Source organism: Dendronephthya gigantea, unplaced genomic scaffold (assembly GCF_004324835.1).
Source record: "Dendronephthya gigantea isolate DGI-Jeju-01 unplaced genomic scaffold, DenGig_1.0 000036F, whole genome shotgun sequence".
In the NCBI taxonomy this organism is placed as follows: domain Eukaryota; kingdom Metazoa; phylum Cnidaria; class Anthozoa; order Malacalcyonacea; family Nephtheidae; genus Dendronephthya; species Dendronephthya gigantea.
In genome coordinates this window covers 42,394-61,640 of record NW_021163046.1, presented here as the reverse complement: position 1 = coordinate 61,640, position 19,247 = coordinate 42,394, and the positions used below count along the sequence as shown (strand labels likewise).

Sequence of the window (19,247 nt, the reverse complement as noted above, 5' to 3'; positions counted from 1 at the left end):
TCAGACGAACAACGGAGAAAGACCTTTGTCAACTCGCAGCTCGGCGACGAATGTTGTTGTACAGCTGCCTCTGCTTCGCCTCTCTTTTTGTTTTCTGTGAAGACGAACGATCACGTGAATTATTTCCAGTTAAACATGTTGAGCAACTTAAGCGGTATTATAACGTGGCAGTTTTCTGGTTAATTGTGGATATGCGATTTCCTGCTTTAGCATATATATTGGATTTATTATATACCACTTGTCAAAGTTTTGTTTTCGTAGCGTTTCATTGGTCGAGAGAAAATCACGCGCCCGAGAGTGACAAAATTTTGATGTCGCCAGCGCGCGACCCCCTGCAGAGTGGGATAACCTTGTTATCTCATGGAAAATAACAACTTTTGTCCATTTCAAATTATGTCTTTTATGAATAGATATTTCGTTTACCTTGTAGTTTGTTTTTTCTTTGACAAGTGGTATATAATAAAAGAAATATTTGCCGAAAACTCAGAAAACATTATGTTTTGTGGACCCTCGACAAATCGATATTTCACTCGGCTTCGCCTCTCGAAATATCGACAGGTCTCGGGTCCACAAAGCATAATGTTTCCTTCGTTCCCAGTAAATAAGTGTTAAATAATATATAATATATATATTGATTGACTACTGGTTCTCATTGTCATTGAGATTATGAAAGAATTAGAATTCAATTCCCCGAAATCGCAATCGAAACAAAAAACAGGAAATTGGTCTTGAAATCAGACCAGAAGTTATATCGAAACTGGTATATTTGTAGATCTTGATCACCTGTTTCACAGCTGGAAATATTTTACCCATGCAAAGGATGGTTAGGATTATTTTTGGCTGGAGAGTATCTCGTCAATGATACATTATCAATAAGCAGAGTAAGATATTAATATTATAGCTACTAACGAGATTGTGTTCTGTATTATAGTAAAACATTCGTGAGTGATAATCTCAAGAGGTGTAATTCAAATGCTACTAATTTATAAACAGAAATTCTGAGAGGACGTAATGAAAGTTATTGTACGATTACAAAATCGTTCCGTGTGATCGTCTGCGATATAAAACGTAAAGCAACTATGAATAAGCCATTAGCCAATGAAATACGCTAGTTATAACTCTTCTAAGGTAGCCAGGTTGTGTAGACACAAGCCAGTACTTACCTTCTTTTCTACGAATTCCCTCGTTAAAAAATACCAAACGAACAACGGAGGAAGATCATTGACAACTCGCAACTCGGCGACGAATGTTGTTATACAGCTGCCTCTGCTTCGCCTCTCTTTTTGTTTTCTGTGAAGACGAACGATCACGTGAATTATTTCCAGTTAAACATGTTGAACAACTTAAGCGGTATTATGACGTGGCAGTTTTCTGGTTAATTGTGGATATGCGATTTCCTGCTTTAGCATATATATTGGATTTATAATATACCACTTGTCAAAGTTTTGTTTTCGTAGCGTTTCATTGGTCGAGAGAAAATCACGCGCCCGAGAGTGACAAAATTTTGATGTCGCCAGCGCGCGACCCCCTGCAGAGTGGGATAACCTTGTTATCTCATGGGAAATAACAACTTTTATCCATTTGAAATTATGTCTTTTATGAATAGATATTTCGTTTACCTTGTAGTTTATTTTTTCTTTGACAAGTGGTATATAATGAAAAAAATATTTACCGAAAACTCAGAAAACATTATGTTTTGTGGACCCTCGACAAATCGATATTTCGCTCGGCTTCGCCTCTCGAAATATCGACAGGTCTCGGGTCCACAAAACATAATGTTTCCTTCGTTCGCAGTAAATAAGTGTTAAATAATATATAATATATATATTGATTGACTACTGGTTCTCATTGTCATTGAGATTATGAAAGAATTAGAATTCAATTCCCCGAAGTCGCAATCGAAACAAAAAACAGGAAATTGGTCTTGAAATCAGACCAGAAGTTATATCGAAACTGGTATATTTGTAGATCTTGATCACCTGTTTCACAGCTGGAAATATTTTACCCATGCAAAGGATGGTTAGGATTATTTTTGGCTGGAGAGTATCTCGTCAATGATACATTATCAATAAGCAGAGTAAAATATTAATATTATAGCTAACGAGATTGTGTTCTGTATTGTAGTAAAACATTCGTGAGTGATAATCTCAAGAGGTGTAATTCAAATGCTACTAATTTATAAACAGAAATTCTGAGAGGACGTAATGAAAGTTATTGTACGATTACAAAATCGTTCCGTGTGATCGTCTGCGATATAAAACGTAAAGCAACTATGAATAAGCCATTAGCCAATGAAATACGCTAGTTATAACTCTTCTAAGGTAGCCAGGTTGTGTAGACACAAGCCAGTACTTACCTTCTTTTCTACGAATTCCCTCGTTAAAAAATACCAAACGAACAACGGAGGAAGATCATTGACAACTCGCAACTCGGCGACGAATGTTGTTATACAGCTGCCTCTGCTTCGCCTCTCTTTTTGTTTTCTGTGAAGACGAACGATCACGTGAATTATTTCCAGTTAAACATGTTGAACAACTTAAGCGGTATTATGACGTGGCAGTTTTCTGGTTAATTGTGGATATGCGATTTCCTGCTTTAGCATATATATTGGATTTATTATATACCACTTGTCAAAGTTTTGTTTTCGTAGCGTTTCATTGGTCGAGAGAAAATCACGCGCCCGAGAGTGACAAAATTTTGATGTCGCCAGCGCGCGACCCCCTGCAGAGTGGGATAACCTTGTTATCTCATGGGAAATAACAACTTTTATCCATTTGAAATTATGTCTTTTATGAATAGATATTTCGTTTACCTTGTAGTTTATTTTTTCTTTGACAAGTGGTATATAATGAAAAAAATATTTACCGAAAACTCAGAAAACATTATGTTTTGTGGACCCTCGACAAATCGATATTTCACTCGGCTTCGCCTCTTGAAATATCGACAGGTCTCGGGTCCACAAAACATAATGTTTCCTTCGTTCGCAGTAAATAAGTGTTAAATAATATATAATAAATATTGATTGACTGCTGGTTCTCATTGTCATTGAGATTATGAAAGAATTAGAATTCAATTCCCCGAAATCGCAATCGAAACAAAAAACAGGAAATTGGTCTTGAAATCAGACCAGAAGTTATATCGAAACTGGTATATTTGTAGATCTTGATCACCTGTTTCACAGCTGGAAATATTTTACCCATGCAAAGAATGGTTAGGAGTACTTTTGGCTGGAGAGTATCTCGTCAATGACACATCAATAAGCAGAGAAAAATATTAATATTATAGCTAACGAGATTGTATTCTGTATTGTAGTAAAACATTCGTGAGTGATAATCTCAAGAGGTGTAATTCAAATGCTACTAATTTATAAACAGAAATTCTGAGAGGACGTAATGAAAGTTATTGTACAGTTATAAAATCTTTGCATGTGATCGCCTGCGATATAAGACGTAAAGCAAGTATGAATAAGCCATTACCTAACGAAATACGAAAGTTCTAAGACAGCAAGGTTATGTAGACACAAGCTGGTACTTACCTTTTTCTCTACGAATTCCCTCGTTAAACAATATCAGACGAACAACGGAGGAAGACCTTTGTCAACTCGCAACTCGGCGACGAATGTTGTTGTACAGCTGCCTCTGCTTCGCCTCTCTTTGTGTTTTCTGTGAAGACGACCGATCACGTGAATTATTTCCAGGAATTCGAGTTTAACATGTTGAGCAACTTAAGCGGTATTATAACGTGGCAGTTTTCTGGTTAATTGCGGATATGCGATTTCCTGCTTTAGCATATATATTGGATTTATTATATACCACTTGTCAAAGTTTTGTTTTCGTAGCGTTTCATTGGTGGAGAGAAAATCACGCGCCCGAGAGTGACAAAATTTTGATGTCGCCAGCGCGCGACCCCCTGCAGAGTGAGATAACCTTGTTATCTCATGGGAAATAACAACTTTTATCCATTTGAAATTATGTCTTTTATGAATAGATATTTCGTTTACCTTGTAGTTTGGTTTTTCTTTGACAAGTGGTAATAAAAAAGAATATTTACCGAAAACTCAGAAAACATTATGTTTTGTGGACCCTCGACAAATCGATATTTCACTCGGCTTCGCCTCTTGAAATATCGACAGGTCTCGGGTCCACAAAACATAATGTTTCCTTCGTTTGCAGTAAATAAGTGTTAAATAATATATAATATATATATTGATTGACTACTGGTTCTCATTGTCATTGAGATTATGAAAGAATTAGAATTCAATTCCCCGAAATCGCAATCGAAACAAAAAACAGGAAATTGGTCTTGAAATCAGACCAGAAGTTATATAGAAACTGGTGTATTTGTAGATCTTGATCACCTGTTTCACAGCTGGAAATATTTTACCCATGCAAAGGATAGATTTCCCTATTCAATAAGAATGTAAATATGACATGAAGTCCCTATGTTTCTTTTTTATGAAATGGCACGTTACTGACATCCACGTCAAGCGACATTATTATTATCGATATTGTTTCATTCAGACAGTTAACAAATGCTAAAACTGAGTTGTTTTATTGAGTGCCCATTTATTTGGCATGCAAAAATAGTCCCCCTTTACACAGGGTTAGAAAGCGCGCAAACAATTAAGCACCGAACATTCTTACGGGTCAATGTTGAGGTGTGCTTGTTATAAAAAATGTTGATACTTATCAGCTCGAATACTATTGGCTGGTTAATGTTGGCTCTCGAATACTATTGGCTGGTCATTAATTTAATAATACTTACGCAATAGGAACGGACACGATCAGAAATTAAGCTTGTTTTTTTGGTGGGCAATTTTAAATGATTTCTGCTCTCTAGCAAGTCTCACCTTCAGTAAAAGAGCATGCTTTGCTATCTCTTAAGGGCCGTTCACACGATCTAACTTTGTTAAATTCAATTCACTTCTGACGTATGGGATGTAGTGTATTATCGATAAAGCAGTACTGCTTTGGCTTCAGTGGATTTGCTGCCCATATTCATTGCAAGACAACAGACCATTAAACATCCATCAGAAGTGAATTGGATCCAACAAACTTTGATCGTGTGAACAGACCTTTTAAAAGAATCCTTGTACATGCATTATTATAGTTTCACCAAAGATATTCACGATGGCCACATCAGCAACACAAGTTGTAAAAGTTGCGAACTTATTATTTCCAAATTGATAATTGATTATTACAATACATGTTGATATATAACGCGTAAATGTGCAAATTACTTATAACTTATATTACGTATATGCAAATTTGTCACAATGATCGTAATGATCCTGACAAACTAAAGTACTACTGCTAAAATTCATGCAGATATATCGATTACAAATATTCATAAAAATCAATGGTTTCGATATGTTGAAAAATCACGAGATTTTGGATTTCCGTTCTGGTCTTCTGTAAGTCCATATCATCATTTGATAATTTGCAACGAAATTCATGGAAAGCTCGGAAAATAATTTGACCGAATTTGAGTTGTTTGAGTTTCATTTTATGTTTTTTGTTCACATTGTCATTTGCTGTCACATTCTGTATAAATTTATCGGCGAATATTTTTCAAAACTCGTAAACTTATCAATCCATGCAATTGAACTGCCAGGAAATGAAATGAAATAGAAAAACTTGAACCGCCTAAGCTCTTTTCGTTCCTTAAACACATGCAGCATTACACAACACTTGATATTATGTGAAAATTCATCTTTTTCGATGTCCAAGCCACGGCAGTCTTCATCTCGACTGTACCGGTTCACAAACTCAGCATCTCAATATCGGAATATCTTGATTTTGAAACAATCTTTTTGTTTGTATCCATTGCATGTCATGACGATTCTTTCCTCAATTATTCACGTTCATTTATTCGTTATATCCCGACATTTTCGCCAAGATTTTTTAGCAGATTATCATCCTCTGTGATCGTCATCAATATCACTCATTTCTACCTTGGAATCCAATCTTTTTCTGTCCCTTTGTTTTAAATCCACGTTCAGAGGACTGTTTAGGCGTAATATATAGTTTTATCGGCCACATTTTTGGCATATCAGAAAACGTATCAAAACGTACCAATTGAACTTTTCAAGCTAAGCAATGGGTTTAAGTAGATAAATTAAACCGCCAAAGGCTATAAGCACAACACTTGATTACATTTGAAAATTTGTATTTTTCGATGCAGAACCTCAACATACAATCTTCGTCTTCGTTGTATCGCTTTTCAGTTTATTTTTTAGTCGCGAACTCAGCATCTCAATGTCGGAATATCTTGATTTCGAAACAATGTTTTTATTTGTATCCATTGCATGTCATGCATGACGACTCTTTCCTCACGTCTCCTTAAACATTATATTCTGGCATTTTCTCCAAGATTTATCAAGACAAGTTTATTATCCCCTGTGATTGTTTTCGCCCCCGTTCGCTTGCTTGTACATGCCATGAGGACAGTTCTTTCAAATCCACGTTAAGGACTGTTTATAAGCTTTTGAAATACGTAGCGTTAACACCGGTATGTACGTACAGCTAGTACTGTTCATTTTTATAAACATTTGAAATCGTTACTCAGTCCTGTGGCAATCTTTCCCAAACTTTGACAATGTTAATTTTCTTGAAAAAAAATACAATTTCAAACTTCGACTATTTCGTTCGTTCTATAGTGTCAATAGTCGATTTTTAACCATGCTTCAGTTGTGCTTTACCACTTAGCTTGACGTTGTTAGACATTCTTTTAAGTCTTTATGCTCTACTTTTGTAGGCTTATTTTTTTCTCTTTTCGTGCATGCATGGTACGTAACTCTACCTAATGACATCAGTACAGCTCCACCCGGACGATTGATCAGTTGAAGATCATATTTTGTGAATTTTCATTTAATTTCAAGTATTTCGTGTAGATGCTGTACCTAATTGTTGCACCTGCGAACTTCACATTTTGGAAACATTTCGGCATACGAATGTGACAGCAAATTCAACGATGAAGTAAATTAGAAGATAGCAGTTACAAAATCTGTAGTATCAGATAATTTGTAAGACTAACAATTAGAATTTTTTTTAAAGTTTTTTTCCATAGAAATGCAGCAAGGATTTTCGACATATCATCGTACCAATGATTTTATTTATCATTCGTTCAAATCATTTTTTTGAGTGCTTCTTTTCTCATGGAAACCTTTAAATTAGATTGTTATATATTTAGCGTCAAAATTAAATGCCCCTGGATTTTTATCGCGAAAGAATATCGCGAATATTCATGACAGAAATGTATCGTGGTTCTGTAAATTGAATAGGAAAGCAAGTAGCTAACTTTTGTTTGTTGTTTACCAACTTTTCAAATCATTTTTAGGACTCTAAATTATTAACGTTTCGTCGGTCCAACTTTGACTTTGAGTTTGCATGTTTTTTTTTTCGTTTTGACGGTAAATATAATAACAATAAAATGCTTATTTATACCTTGAGAAGTCTGAAACGACTATATATATATATATAGTCTGTTTTTCTACTCTATAAGTAAATAACGTATACACGGTTCTGACCGTTACTATTAGTGTCATAAAACTTGTGAAAAAAAATTATTTAGAAATTTGAACTAAGAGTTCATATCATGCAACTATACCATTAACAACGCTTCCTTATGAGGAATCCTTTGACGTGTTTGGTTCATCGCCTGCTTTTCTATGCTTGCATCTTGCATCTTTCCACCAGAATCAGCCGCTTTCAAGATTGCTTTCCCCAAACAGAATTCGTTGCATTTGCCCTTTTTATATATGTATTGTAGAGTTTAGGTGTATGTCTGTTCTTTTGAAAATGTGAGATTAATTTAATATTTATGCAATTAAGTTATATGTATATGTAAGCTATACTGTTCGAAATTTAGAGTGTATATAGATTATGACTGTGCATGTAGCTATTTATTGTTTTCCGTGTCAATGGTAAAATCAGTAATAGCCCTGCTGCCTGCTTTATATATGATTACAAGAGTATATTATTTACCGGGTTTTTACTTTTTACGCTATACTTACCAAATTTAAACCCACATCATGCACGTGTTAAAATTCATCATTTTATAAATGATAGTTCTGAAGGTTATATGAGACAATTGCTTTATTTATTTAGTTTATGATATATGTAGATTTCATTGCTAACCCCTTTTTCAAACGTATTATGTGCACTCGAGCAAAGTAGAGATTACATTTAAAGTGTAGTTGATTGCTTTACTGCGACTAAGACATGTTCAAATCTGACTAGAATTAGTTTGAAGAAGTGATACAGCCGAAGACGTAAGCTCCATTCAGGTATATAGGTCTTATTTGAGAAATTAATTGCTGTTAAAAGTGCAAATAAGAAAAATTAACAATCTAGGATGTTAGCTACTTTAATCTCCAAATTCCTAAAAAATACTACGTGCACGAACGTACAAACAGATATAGATAACAAAAGAGACAAGATTAGGGACGTCTTAGGAACTACTGGACTCTGTTGGCTGACTTGGTTCTTTCGAAACCGGGAGAATTTTGTATTCCTGACGAAGATCATGTTCCACTTCTTCGAATGTACGATCATCCCATGTTGATGGGATTTCTGGTTCTTCGACCTCATAGAAATTTGCCAATTCTTCCGAGAAGTTAGCCATGAACCACTGCCAATATTTAGATAACTCAAATGAGTCATCTCCAGGAATATGCCACGATTTATAATAATCATTCACCAATTGATAATCCTTGTAATAATGCCATTCCCCGGCTGTTTCCTTGTTTCGAAAACGTCTTTTTTCATCAGCGACATCGTTAGTGCAAATGGTACTACACAATATTTTTGTGTCGACATTGTGATAACCACTCAATCCCTGCGCGCGATGAATTCTTGTAGAGTGATAACCCGCATGATTTTGATTGGTTTGATCGCATAAACCTTTGCAAAATGGACAACAACTTTGACAACCAAATATCGAAGAGAACAAGTGATCGTGCGGGGATGGATCCCATTCCTCCATAATTGAATCATCTATTCCACGCTCGATTAACGATACAAAAAATTCATCTATCTTTTCCTCAACTTGGGTTTCAAACACATCAATGTCTTTCAGATCGTCATCAATTGCGGCCACGGCAAACATTTCTTTTGTGATGACCAACGAAGAACACTTCGACACGAATTGCTGGATCCAAAAGGTCAGTTTTTCACCCTGATTCTCTGTTTCTTCCTTAGCAAATGAAATACCAGTCGAAACATCTTCTTTTAACTTGCCGACTTCTATTTTGAGAACTGAGATGATGGCATCAGGATCTTCATTTATGCAATAGTCTTCAATTGATTCCATTAATTTCGCCCTTAGAAATTTAACTGGATTTTGAAGATAAGGAATGTACGATTCAAAATTTGCCTCTTTGCCAAGTTCAATCAATACACTGGCATGAAATTGACCTTTGCTCTGAAACTTGCTAACTTTCAAGACTTGTTTTGCTACTGCGGGACCCATGGCGCGGTTCAGCGCTGATTCAATTGGTGTTCGAAGTACATCCACAAAGGAGGTAGCAGCCGACATTTCTTTTCCCATTTTATCGCAGAGATTTTTGAAATACGTTTCTAGCCTTGGTCGAAGGTTCTTTTCAAGATCGCCTTTTATATCTCGTTCTTCCAAATAGCGTTGTTCCATTTTTTCAAAAATGTCGTAAGTATGTGCAAATGCATAAAGCAGGATATCACATTTAAACAAATCGTCGAATTTAAAGCTAGATTTTTTTGCTTCTTTGTCCAAGGTTTTTATAACTTTTTGGTACATTTCTATAAGGTCATTGCGAGTACATCGAACTCCTGATTTTGCTTTTTTTTTCGCAAAATCAAGTGCGCTATCAACTGCTTGATCATTGATGTTTCTGCCAGACGAATCTTGTTGTTTATTAAACAAGTTAAAGAATTTGGCCATTGTTTGGACGCTCCTTTGAACCAGTGAACTGGAAGTGAGCACCGGAACTATTTTCTTGAAGTTTAATATTTGATAATTTTGCTTTTTTATCTTCTCTGTCATTTGCGTATTCAGAGCAGGGTTAGTTTCGCAAAGAACATTTACCATTACGTCAGCGACGTCAGTTTTGCTTTCCTGATAATGTGGAATGTCTGCCATCCATTTCTCCCATTCTTGTTCGAAAGCCGCTAAGCATTTCTCTGCATCATCAGTATTTTGAGCTGAAGTTATGAATTTTTTTGCCTTGTAAAGAATCTCTTTCTCAAAGCTTTGCTTCTTTTCATCGACGTCTTGACGATTTTGTAAATAACGAAAAGCTTCTGAGCAATAGGTAGTGACTTCTAATTTTTGATTCTCTTCCATTTGTTTGATTTTCAACATGGTGTTTTCCCTCCACTGCTCAAGAGTTGCTTTATCTTCATTTTCTTCAAAGAAGCGTTTCATAGCTGTTTCCATTTTTTTCCCAAGGTTTGCTGCTTCATTCCATATCTGTTTTCTACTTTCCTTCCATTCTTCTTCCCGTTCTTCTCGTGTTGTGCATCTGCTTAGAGCTACTTCAATTCTTGTTTTCAGCTCTGTCATTCCTGTCACCATCAAATTCACTGATTCTTCGAAGTATTTTCGGTCTAAAGCCGCATAGGCTCTAACTTCAATTACATTACGGAAATTAAAAATGAAATTTTCCTTCAGCATAGCATTCCAAAGGTTGCAGACCCTCTCTCGAAACTGAGCAATCGAAAGTTGGAAACCATGTTTCGAAGAGCTTATATTTTTCTTTTACCTTTTGTACAGCTCTTCCATAGTTGGGGTTTACTGGAGCCATTGGTGGATTACCTTGAAGTAGGCTTGGTATATAAAACACGTCTTCATTTTCATTGAATGATATTATATCATCCAATTTTTGGATTTCTTCTTCACAATTCTCTTGAATAGCAGCTAGTTTTGCCATTTTATCGAGATCTTTCTTCAGTTTTAAACGGTCATCGGTCAACTTGTCTCTTGCGTCGGTTGCAGCAACGTTCTGGTGAACAATTTTACACGTCCTTTTCTCTTTTGCAAGTTTCATCTTCAGGAAAGCATGCATGGAAATCTCCAAGAATTCTTTTATATCGTTGTGATTCTCGCCCATGATATTTACTATGGTCAAGTCGGCGACACCAATAACAAAAGTTGCCAATTCATTGTCATGTTCTCGTACCTTAGGATCTCCAGATCCTGAAAGACCTTCAGTGTCAACGATTAAAACATAATCAAACTTTGAAGCAATGTTCAGGGATTCACTCACAGGAATAAGGCTAGCAAAAGCGCCGCGAGTACACCTTCCTACACTGACTGGAAATTCTAAACCAAACATTGTGTTTAACATTGTTGACTTACCTGAACTTTGAATACCTAAAACGGAAATTACAAATATTGTGGCATTTCTAGTTTTCTTCTCTAGCTTAGTATAAACAGCTTTGAACCATTCCAATGGAATGTACGAGGAGTCGCCATCTACTAACTCAAGAGATTGTCCTGAAAGCAACATCTCTGCTGCAACATCCGCAAAGTCGTATTTGCTTTCTCCAAGTTGGTAAAGCTGGGCAAGTTCTCTGATGATGTGCTCTAAACCAAACGAGGATTTGGATTTCTCTCGAGAATGTTTTAAGCGTTTTTCTTTTAATTCCTGGGACGTTGCTGCCTGTTTTTTCTGATCTTCTCCATGCAATTCTGCCATGACACGGAGAGACATCTTATTCAACTGATGCTTCAACCTAGTCAACGCTTTAACTCGTTCAGTCACATTCATCTTTGAAAGGGAATCAAGAAAGTCAAGAAATCGCCTATCCAGTTCTTTAAACGATTTCTTTTGCTTTTTTTTTTCATCTTTAATTTTTTTATATATTTTGTCCATATCATCTTTAAGAGATTTGGTACCCCGGCCTCTGGGTCGATATTTTTCTCTTTTCAGGTCCGCCAATACTGGGACGTGCAATTGTAATTTCAGATGGTCTTTAGCTTCTTTTATTCCGATTTTCAACCATTTGTCAACGTTTTCTTCAAATTTGGTTTGTGTTTGACCGATGTTATAATTGATACAATGTTCACTTGCAAGAGATGCCAAGTTTCTTAGAGGCGTTGTTTGAACATCTTGTAGCTTTCCTATAACTTTTTCTTGTATAATTTTCACAAATTCGTGTTCATTGGCTCGCTTAGATCTCGTTATTGAAGATAACTTTTCGCCCTCCAGCTGTTTGAAGTACTGCTTTGTTTCTTGCCCTGGTTTTTCAAGAAAAATGAGAATGATTTTTGCCTTGTCATCCATCGCCTCTTCCAGTATTTTCTTACTGGTCTCGTCTGGATACTCCGAAGGTAGTAAAATACATAAAACGGTTGAGATTTTCGAGAGGATGTTTCGCTGCTTCTTGAAATCTTTAGCGTCTCCTCGTAAATTCATGAAACAAATTGCACTTTCAAATGATTTTTTTTCACCATCTCCTGGAAGATACCAGCTCATTTCAACCAATCCATGGACTATTTTTCTCTCAAAATGCCCACCTTCCATGTCTTTGTGGAAGAAGAAGTCGTGTGTAATGTCTCCATCACTCATAATTTTGTTGATCAAGGATGATTTCGATGTTGTGACTTTGCCAATGCGAACGAAAGAAACCACTGGAAACGGATATTCTACTACAAAAACCTCGGGAGAATCTTTCCAAGATTTCGTGATGCCCTCAACAGACGACAGCAGCATGGTAACATTTTCAGATGGCACTTTTGGATCAGGCAAAAGAAACGGAATACTAAGTTGACATGTCGCTAATTTTAAGGTAAGATAACGCCGCAAAGAATCATCCGAGAAATAAAAAATACAAAGCAATGCATCCATTGGGTTCACTCCTTCGTCCTCATCTTCGCTGTCATCGGAATCTTTGCTTTGTTTAGTTCTGCTTATATCTTGGGTTATTTTAAATTTGCGCACATGGTAATTAGCCATCAATATTGTTTTAAAAATATACTCAGGTATTTGCTCAGGGGATTTTAGCTTTTCATCAGTAAGTGTGCGATTATCAATTGTTCGTGCGTCTTTTAAAGTAAACTTGGAATTAGGTTTTAAATTTAATTCATTACATAATTTAAACAGGGCACCAGATGTTGCTAAAGCGTCTGGGGATTGATCTTCACTTGCACTTTGTTTGGTTTTTGCTGTATTCAGAGGAGAAAAAAAATAAACATGAACTATGAGAGAAAGGTTGAAGAGGCATTTATTATGATTAGAACTTATTGTCTATTCCATTGAATTGTTTCTTTTGTTAATATTATATATCATATATATTGTGTAGTTTCGTTCTTTGAAAAATCCGATTTTATTGCGCATGCCTGATACATTACAGGTTTGATAGCATATATATAGATCAGTGCAGACGCAATTTTCAGGTCATCAATAACTGCATGGTGCGTAAATCTCTGCCTGAACAGCAGAAAATAACGAGGTTGTTTTCATTATCACGTTGCGTGAAGCTCCTGTACCCCGGTGGCGTTTTCTTATTTATTTGCTTGCCTCGAATTACCATGTTCTCTTCGTAGTGGAGAATAGCAGTTTTACATTTGCGAACCTAACTGTATATAGCTTAATCTTACTGTGAAGATCTTGGTTTGCTATTTCTCTACTACGGACCTTGCATGCACATTTTTCGCATGTGCAAACATGCGGAAATACACACTTTTCACGTGGTTGTTTTTGACAAACATTGTTTGTCGATTCTATGGCGATTAGTTTAAGACGGTCGAAATTCAAACGGTGAAATAAATAACACTTTTCTTTCCATTTTCTTCAGTTTACTATCAGAATCTTCCCATTAGAATTGGCACTTTATTCAAAGCAATATAACAAATAATAGTTTTATAGATTCGTCCAGATTACGTTGTTGATCTTGGGTATACGAATTAAAAACGTCACGTACAACAGAACATACAATATATGCATGTAAGCTAGCATGTTATATTATATAAATTCACAATTCATACCATTCTCTGAAACATTCGTGTCGGTTTTTTCAGCTCTACCAGAATCACTAGTTTTGTTTCGCCTTTTAGGCTTTTCTTTAACAATTGGCTTGGCTTTGGAGTTTGATGTTTTCTCAGCTTTCTCCATGTCTGTTGTACAATAACTTTAAGAGAAAAATATCAACATTCGGGGTTGTGTCTGCGTTTGTTGTAGCTTGTTTAAGAGGGATTTTACTATTTACATATCAAACTGAATGTCGCTCCATATGTTGCTTTTAATTCATGCGCTTCTTAAAAATTCATGTAACCAGCCAATTAAATATGTCATAGCAATATAGTATACATAATATCGGAGTCGTAATGGTCAAGTGGAAGTAAAAACTCTATAATATATGGCAAAATGAATTACACCAATTAACGGTCTTCTTCTGAGCAGTGTAACCAAAAGGTATTAGCCACATATTCGCCACTAAATTGAATCCACTAAAATGAACTGAATATAAATTGTGGCTGGGATGAGGAATCTAGAAGCAACAAGCCGAATCAAACGAAACACAAAGAATAATAAGTTAATCAATTCAAGTTAATTCGTCAAGTAATTCGAAATGCCATTTAGCCTATTACGTTACGTGTTTCTTGATAAATAAACGAGGGTCTCCCAGGGGGGGGGGGGGTACGAGTTCCTGTATTCCCTTCAAAATTGTCACTTTGTTCCCTTGCTCCCTTGCAAAATTTAACCATGACACCATGTTCCCTTATTCCCCTTTATAAATTGAATTTTGTTTCGTTATTCAGAAAATGCAACAGATTATCCTCGCTATCATCCATTATATTAATACTGACGTACGCCCACTTAATTACGTAAGTACGCCCACTTACACCCACACAAAATTAAACAGAAAAATACAATCATGAGCCTGGACATGTTGCTGTTTTAAGAAAAACAGTACTGAAGAAGACTATAATATTATATAATGCTAGTCTTCATGGAAATATTGACAGTATTACTATTACGCGTAAAAACTCCCCAGCTAGATCAGAAAATGATATGCACATTTTTTTATTTACAATATGTTAGGCAATTGTTCCTAGAAAAGTAATCTATTCCAACTGCAACCATTCTTCCATAGGCTTACAGGAGATGAGTTATGGGAAATGCGAGCCCTGTCGCCTGACTACTAACTGGAATTGCCACCCATAGCTACATTTCACCCCACTAAACCAAAATCCCCTGTATTTCAACCTAATCAATCTCCCATACTCCCGAAACTTCTCACCCAAAACTTAACCCTATATTACAACCATAGTCACCCCCCCAAACCTTTTTGTGGAACCCGCCGAGATGCCAACCCTAGGCAACCCCGAAGGGCATAAAAGGATCAGTTGCCCGCACCTATAGGTCGACAAAACGGTGTATCGAAAATAGGGAAGAAAGGATTAACGTGTTGTTAACAACACGGCTTAACTTTTCGAGTATGTCTAATATCAACCAACCCTAATTCTCATACATAGTGCAATAATTTCTTTGGCCACAACCAGTACTAGTTTACATAGTGCGATTATTCTTTGGCCACAACCAATACTAGTTCACATAGTGCAATAATTATTTGGCCAGAACCAATACTAGTGCTTATGCATAGTGCGATTATTCTTTGGCCACAACCAATGCTGGTTCACATAGTGCGATTGTTCATTGGCCACAACCAATACTAGTTCACATAGTGCGATTATTCATTGGCCACAACCAATGCTAGTTCACATAGTGCGATTGTTCATTGGCCACAACCAATACTAGTTCACATAGTGCGATTGTTCATTGGCCACAACCAATGCTATAGTTCACATAGTGCGATTGTTCATTGGCCACAACCAATACTAGTTCACATAGTGCGATTATTCATTGGCCACAACCAATGCTGGTTGACATAGTGCGATTATTCATTGGCCACAACCAATACTAGTGCTCATGCATAGTGCAATAATTCTTTGGCCACAACCAACACTAGTTCACATAGTGCGATAATTCTTTGGCCACAACCAATACTTCTTCACGTAGCACGATAATATTCTTCAGCCACGACCAATACTTGTTTATATAACACAATTATTAATTGGCCCCTCCCAATTGCGATTTTCTCATGTGAAACATGCGAGACACTATTAAAACCCGCAGTAAAACAAACGCGTAAACAATTAAATGCCGCTACACGACCCTTATCAGGGTCATTAAAAAGCATAACCAGAAGAAAGACGCGTGTAACTATTTTGATATATACCACGGCATAAGATAACGCAACGTGGCGCTAAGAAAAAACTTAATAAGTGAAGGAAATGTAGGTTTGGCCAAGGTAAAACCTACGGTTTAATAATCGGAAAGCGAGCCAGAACGAGAAGCACAAAGGCCACTAGAGTGATTGCCAGCTTAAATTTAGCAATCAAGGAGATCCCCGAAGCGACATAAACCATGAAAACGACTAACCTGTACAGACTGAGGCTCGGCAATTTGCCGTTCGACATTCGCTACTGCAGGGTTCTCATTTGGAGCCGGGTTAGGTAACTGCGGCGGTAAAACGACTGGTACGACGACAGGTTGAGGTTCAGCCATAAAAGAGCAAAGTTGTACACGTGGAGTCTCGTTTAACAAACTGACCCAGAGTAGGCGTACACTCTGTCTTTTATATCCTATGTTACGCATGGTTGCACTTAGAATAGGTCTTCTGTGTACTTGATCGAAGCTAAACGGCTCTGCACTAATACTACGGCGTGCGCACCTGATGACAAGTTACCTGTGATTATACTTGCAAAAAAACCCTTCAATTAAGATACGCACATGCAATGTATGCTTTAATTTTCGAATATTTTTTATATGCATTTTTAGCTATATATAAATCACGCTATGATTGATCAACACATACTGAAAATCAACGGTAATTACCTAATTGAAACGGTGATTGAGGCTTAATTGAAACGCTTAGCGTCAACATGCCATAAACTCGGCAGGTTTCCTTCATTGGCGTCTTCAGTTATGAATGAGCGTGCTTGTCTTTGTGTTCTTTTTTTAAAGACGAGGGATATAAATTAAATTGCTTTTCAACAGAAAGACCTCAGCCATAACGTTATTCTTTGTGCAAAGTGAAAGTGGTTTAACCAATAACGGTTTAACCAATAGCATATCAGTTTCCAGCAGAGAGATCCCGTAGACTGTAGCCAATTATCAAATTAATCAGCGTTTTTGAAAGGATTTCGTTAAATTATGTAAACATCAAGTTAACTCCGAAACGGCTTCAGATCTTGTTTGCCAATATTTACAAAGCCGGAATTGATTGCCTCTATACTTTCGAACAAAATATTTCTGGTTCGAAAATTCAGTGTAGCTACTTTAAACAACTTGTCAGTATTTCTAACTCCTAAACACATATAATTGTTTCATTACATACACAGCATTCATTTGATTCTAATATTGATAAAATAACAAAGGTGTTTTAAAATTTCACGAAAAATATTTACTTTTCAAATTCCAACCTAATACGTGGGCATGCGTAAATTATTACACATGTAAAATAAAAATGCTCCAGGAAGACTCTTCTCGTTGGTTTCGTGAATAAAAGCGCTTATTATTTTACAATCAAACAAAAAATCTGAAATCTAAGGTGCTGGGGATATATTATAAAATAGCGGTAGAAACCTTGTCACATACGTGGCGTAAATAAATTATTCATTTCCTATAACCGCACCCATTTGTCAAATTAATTGCATGGTTTCATTTTTAAAAACTTTTATGGTATATCAATTGTATTTAAATCAATGCTTTTACTTGCAAAAACCTTATAACTGCATCCAGGATATACGGCGAAGTAAATTAGTTTTGTGATAAAAGATGCAGGCAGGACTAATTGAATCGTTGAGCGTCAACAATAAACTCTGCAAGTTTCCTTTATTGGCGTCCTCAGTTAAGAATGGGCATGCTTGTAATCTTCCGGTGTTTTTCTTAGAAGACGAGGGATATAAATAAATTGATTTTCAAAAGAAAGATCTCAGCCATAACGTTACTATTGTGAGCAAAGTGATAGTGTTTCTGTTTCACCAATAGCATATCAGTTTCCAGCAGGGAAATGCTGTAATTATCAAATTAATAAACGTTTTTAGACAAAACTTAGGGATTTCGTTCAATTAAACATAAGGTCGACTATCAAACGGCTTCAGATTATATAGCACGCGATGAAAAGCTCTTGCATGGTATTACTGGTATAGATAAGAAATCTTTAATCTTTAAAATATTCATACACGGAAACTATTCAGCTAAAAAGCTGGTTTTCAATATGGACCGAGTGACAAACTTATTGGCGTTCAGCGGCTCATTCGACTTCCTGCATCTTTGTGCTTCACATCAACTGCGGGTGAGGCTATAGCTGTTTTCTGGCATACGACACGTTACGTTAACAAAAAGTGCATGTAATAATAGTGCGTTTTATTATGTGTTCTCAAATATTTGTGAATCTATATACGCTTTCTATAAGAGTACTCAATCGAAGCTAAACAACACAGCACCCATATTCCGTGCACTCGATCAAAACTAAACGTATATGTACGCGCATAGGTCTTCTGTGTAGCTACTTGATCGAAGCTAAACGGTTCTGCACTAATACTACGGCGTGCGTGCCTGATGACGGATTACCTGTGATTATATTTGCAAAAAAACCCTTCAAGATACGCACATGCAATGTATGCTTTAATTTTCGAATATTTTTAATGCATTTTTAGCTATATATAAATCATGCTATGATTGATCAACATATACTGAAAATCAACGGTATATTTACCTACATATTAGTTGTTTCCTTCTTGAGTAATATCAGGCATACGTACGGCGGCGTAAATTATTTTACTAATAAAAATTGAACAGCTATAGACTTTATGAAAAACACTCAGAGCGAGATGTTACAAAAGGCAGGCTTAATTGAAACGCTTAGCGTGAACAATAAACTCTGCAAGTTTCCTTCATTGGCGTCTTCAGTTATGAATGAGCGTGCTTGTCTTTGTGCTCTTTTTTTAAAGACGAGGGATATAAATTAAATTGCTTTTCAACAGAAACACCTCAGCCATAACGTTATTCTTTGTGCAAAGTGAAAGTGGTTTAACCAATAACGGTTTAACCAATAGCATATCAGTTTCCAGCAGAGAGATCCCGTAGACTGTAGCCAATTATCAAATTAATCAGCGTTTTTGAAAGGATTTCGTTAAATTATGTAAACATCAAGTTAACTCCGACACGGCTTCAGATCTTGTTTGCCAATATTTACGAA

General features: G+C 36.2%; 1 protein-coding gene across 1 annotated transcript; it reads right to left on the bottom strand.

Annotated features, from left to right (window-relative positions):
- Window positions 1-8,451: 8,451 nt before the first annotated feature.
- LOC114525874 (interferon-induced very large GTPase 1-like) lies at window positions 8,452-18,964 on the bottom strand. Its single transcript, XM_028547335.1, has 4 exons — window positions 18,765-18,964; window positions 13,966-14,108; window positions 10,739-13,143; window positions 8,452-10,683 (listed from the first exon to the last, which is right to left on the bottom strand). Exons 2-4 carry the CDS (start codon window positions 14,090-14,092, stop codon window positions 8,452-8,454), a joined length of 4,764 nt encoding a protein of 1,587 aa, XP_028403136.1. The 5' UTR covers window positions 14,093-14,108; window positions 18,765-18,964.
- Window positions 18,965-19,247: the final 283 nt, after the last annotated feature.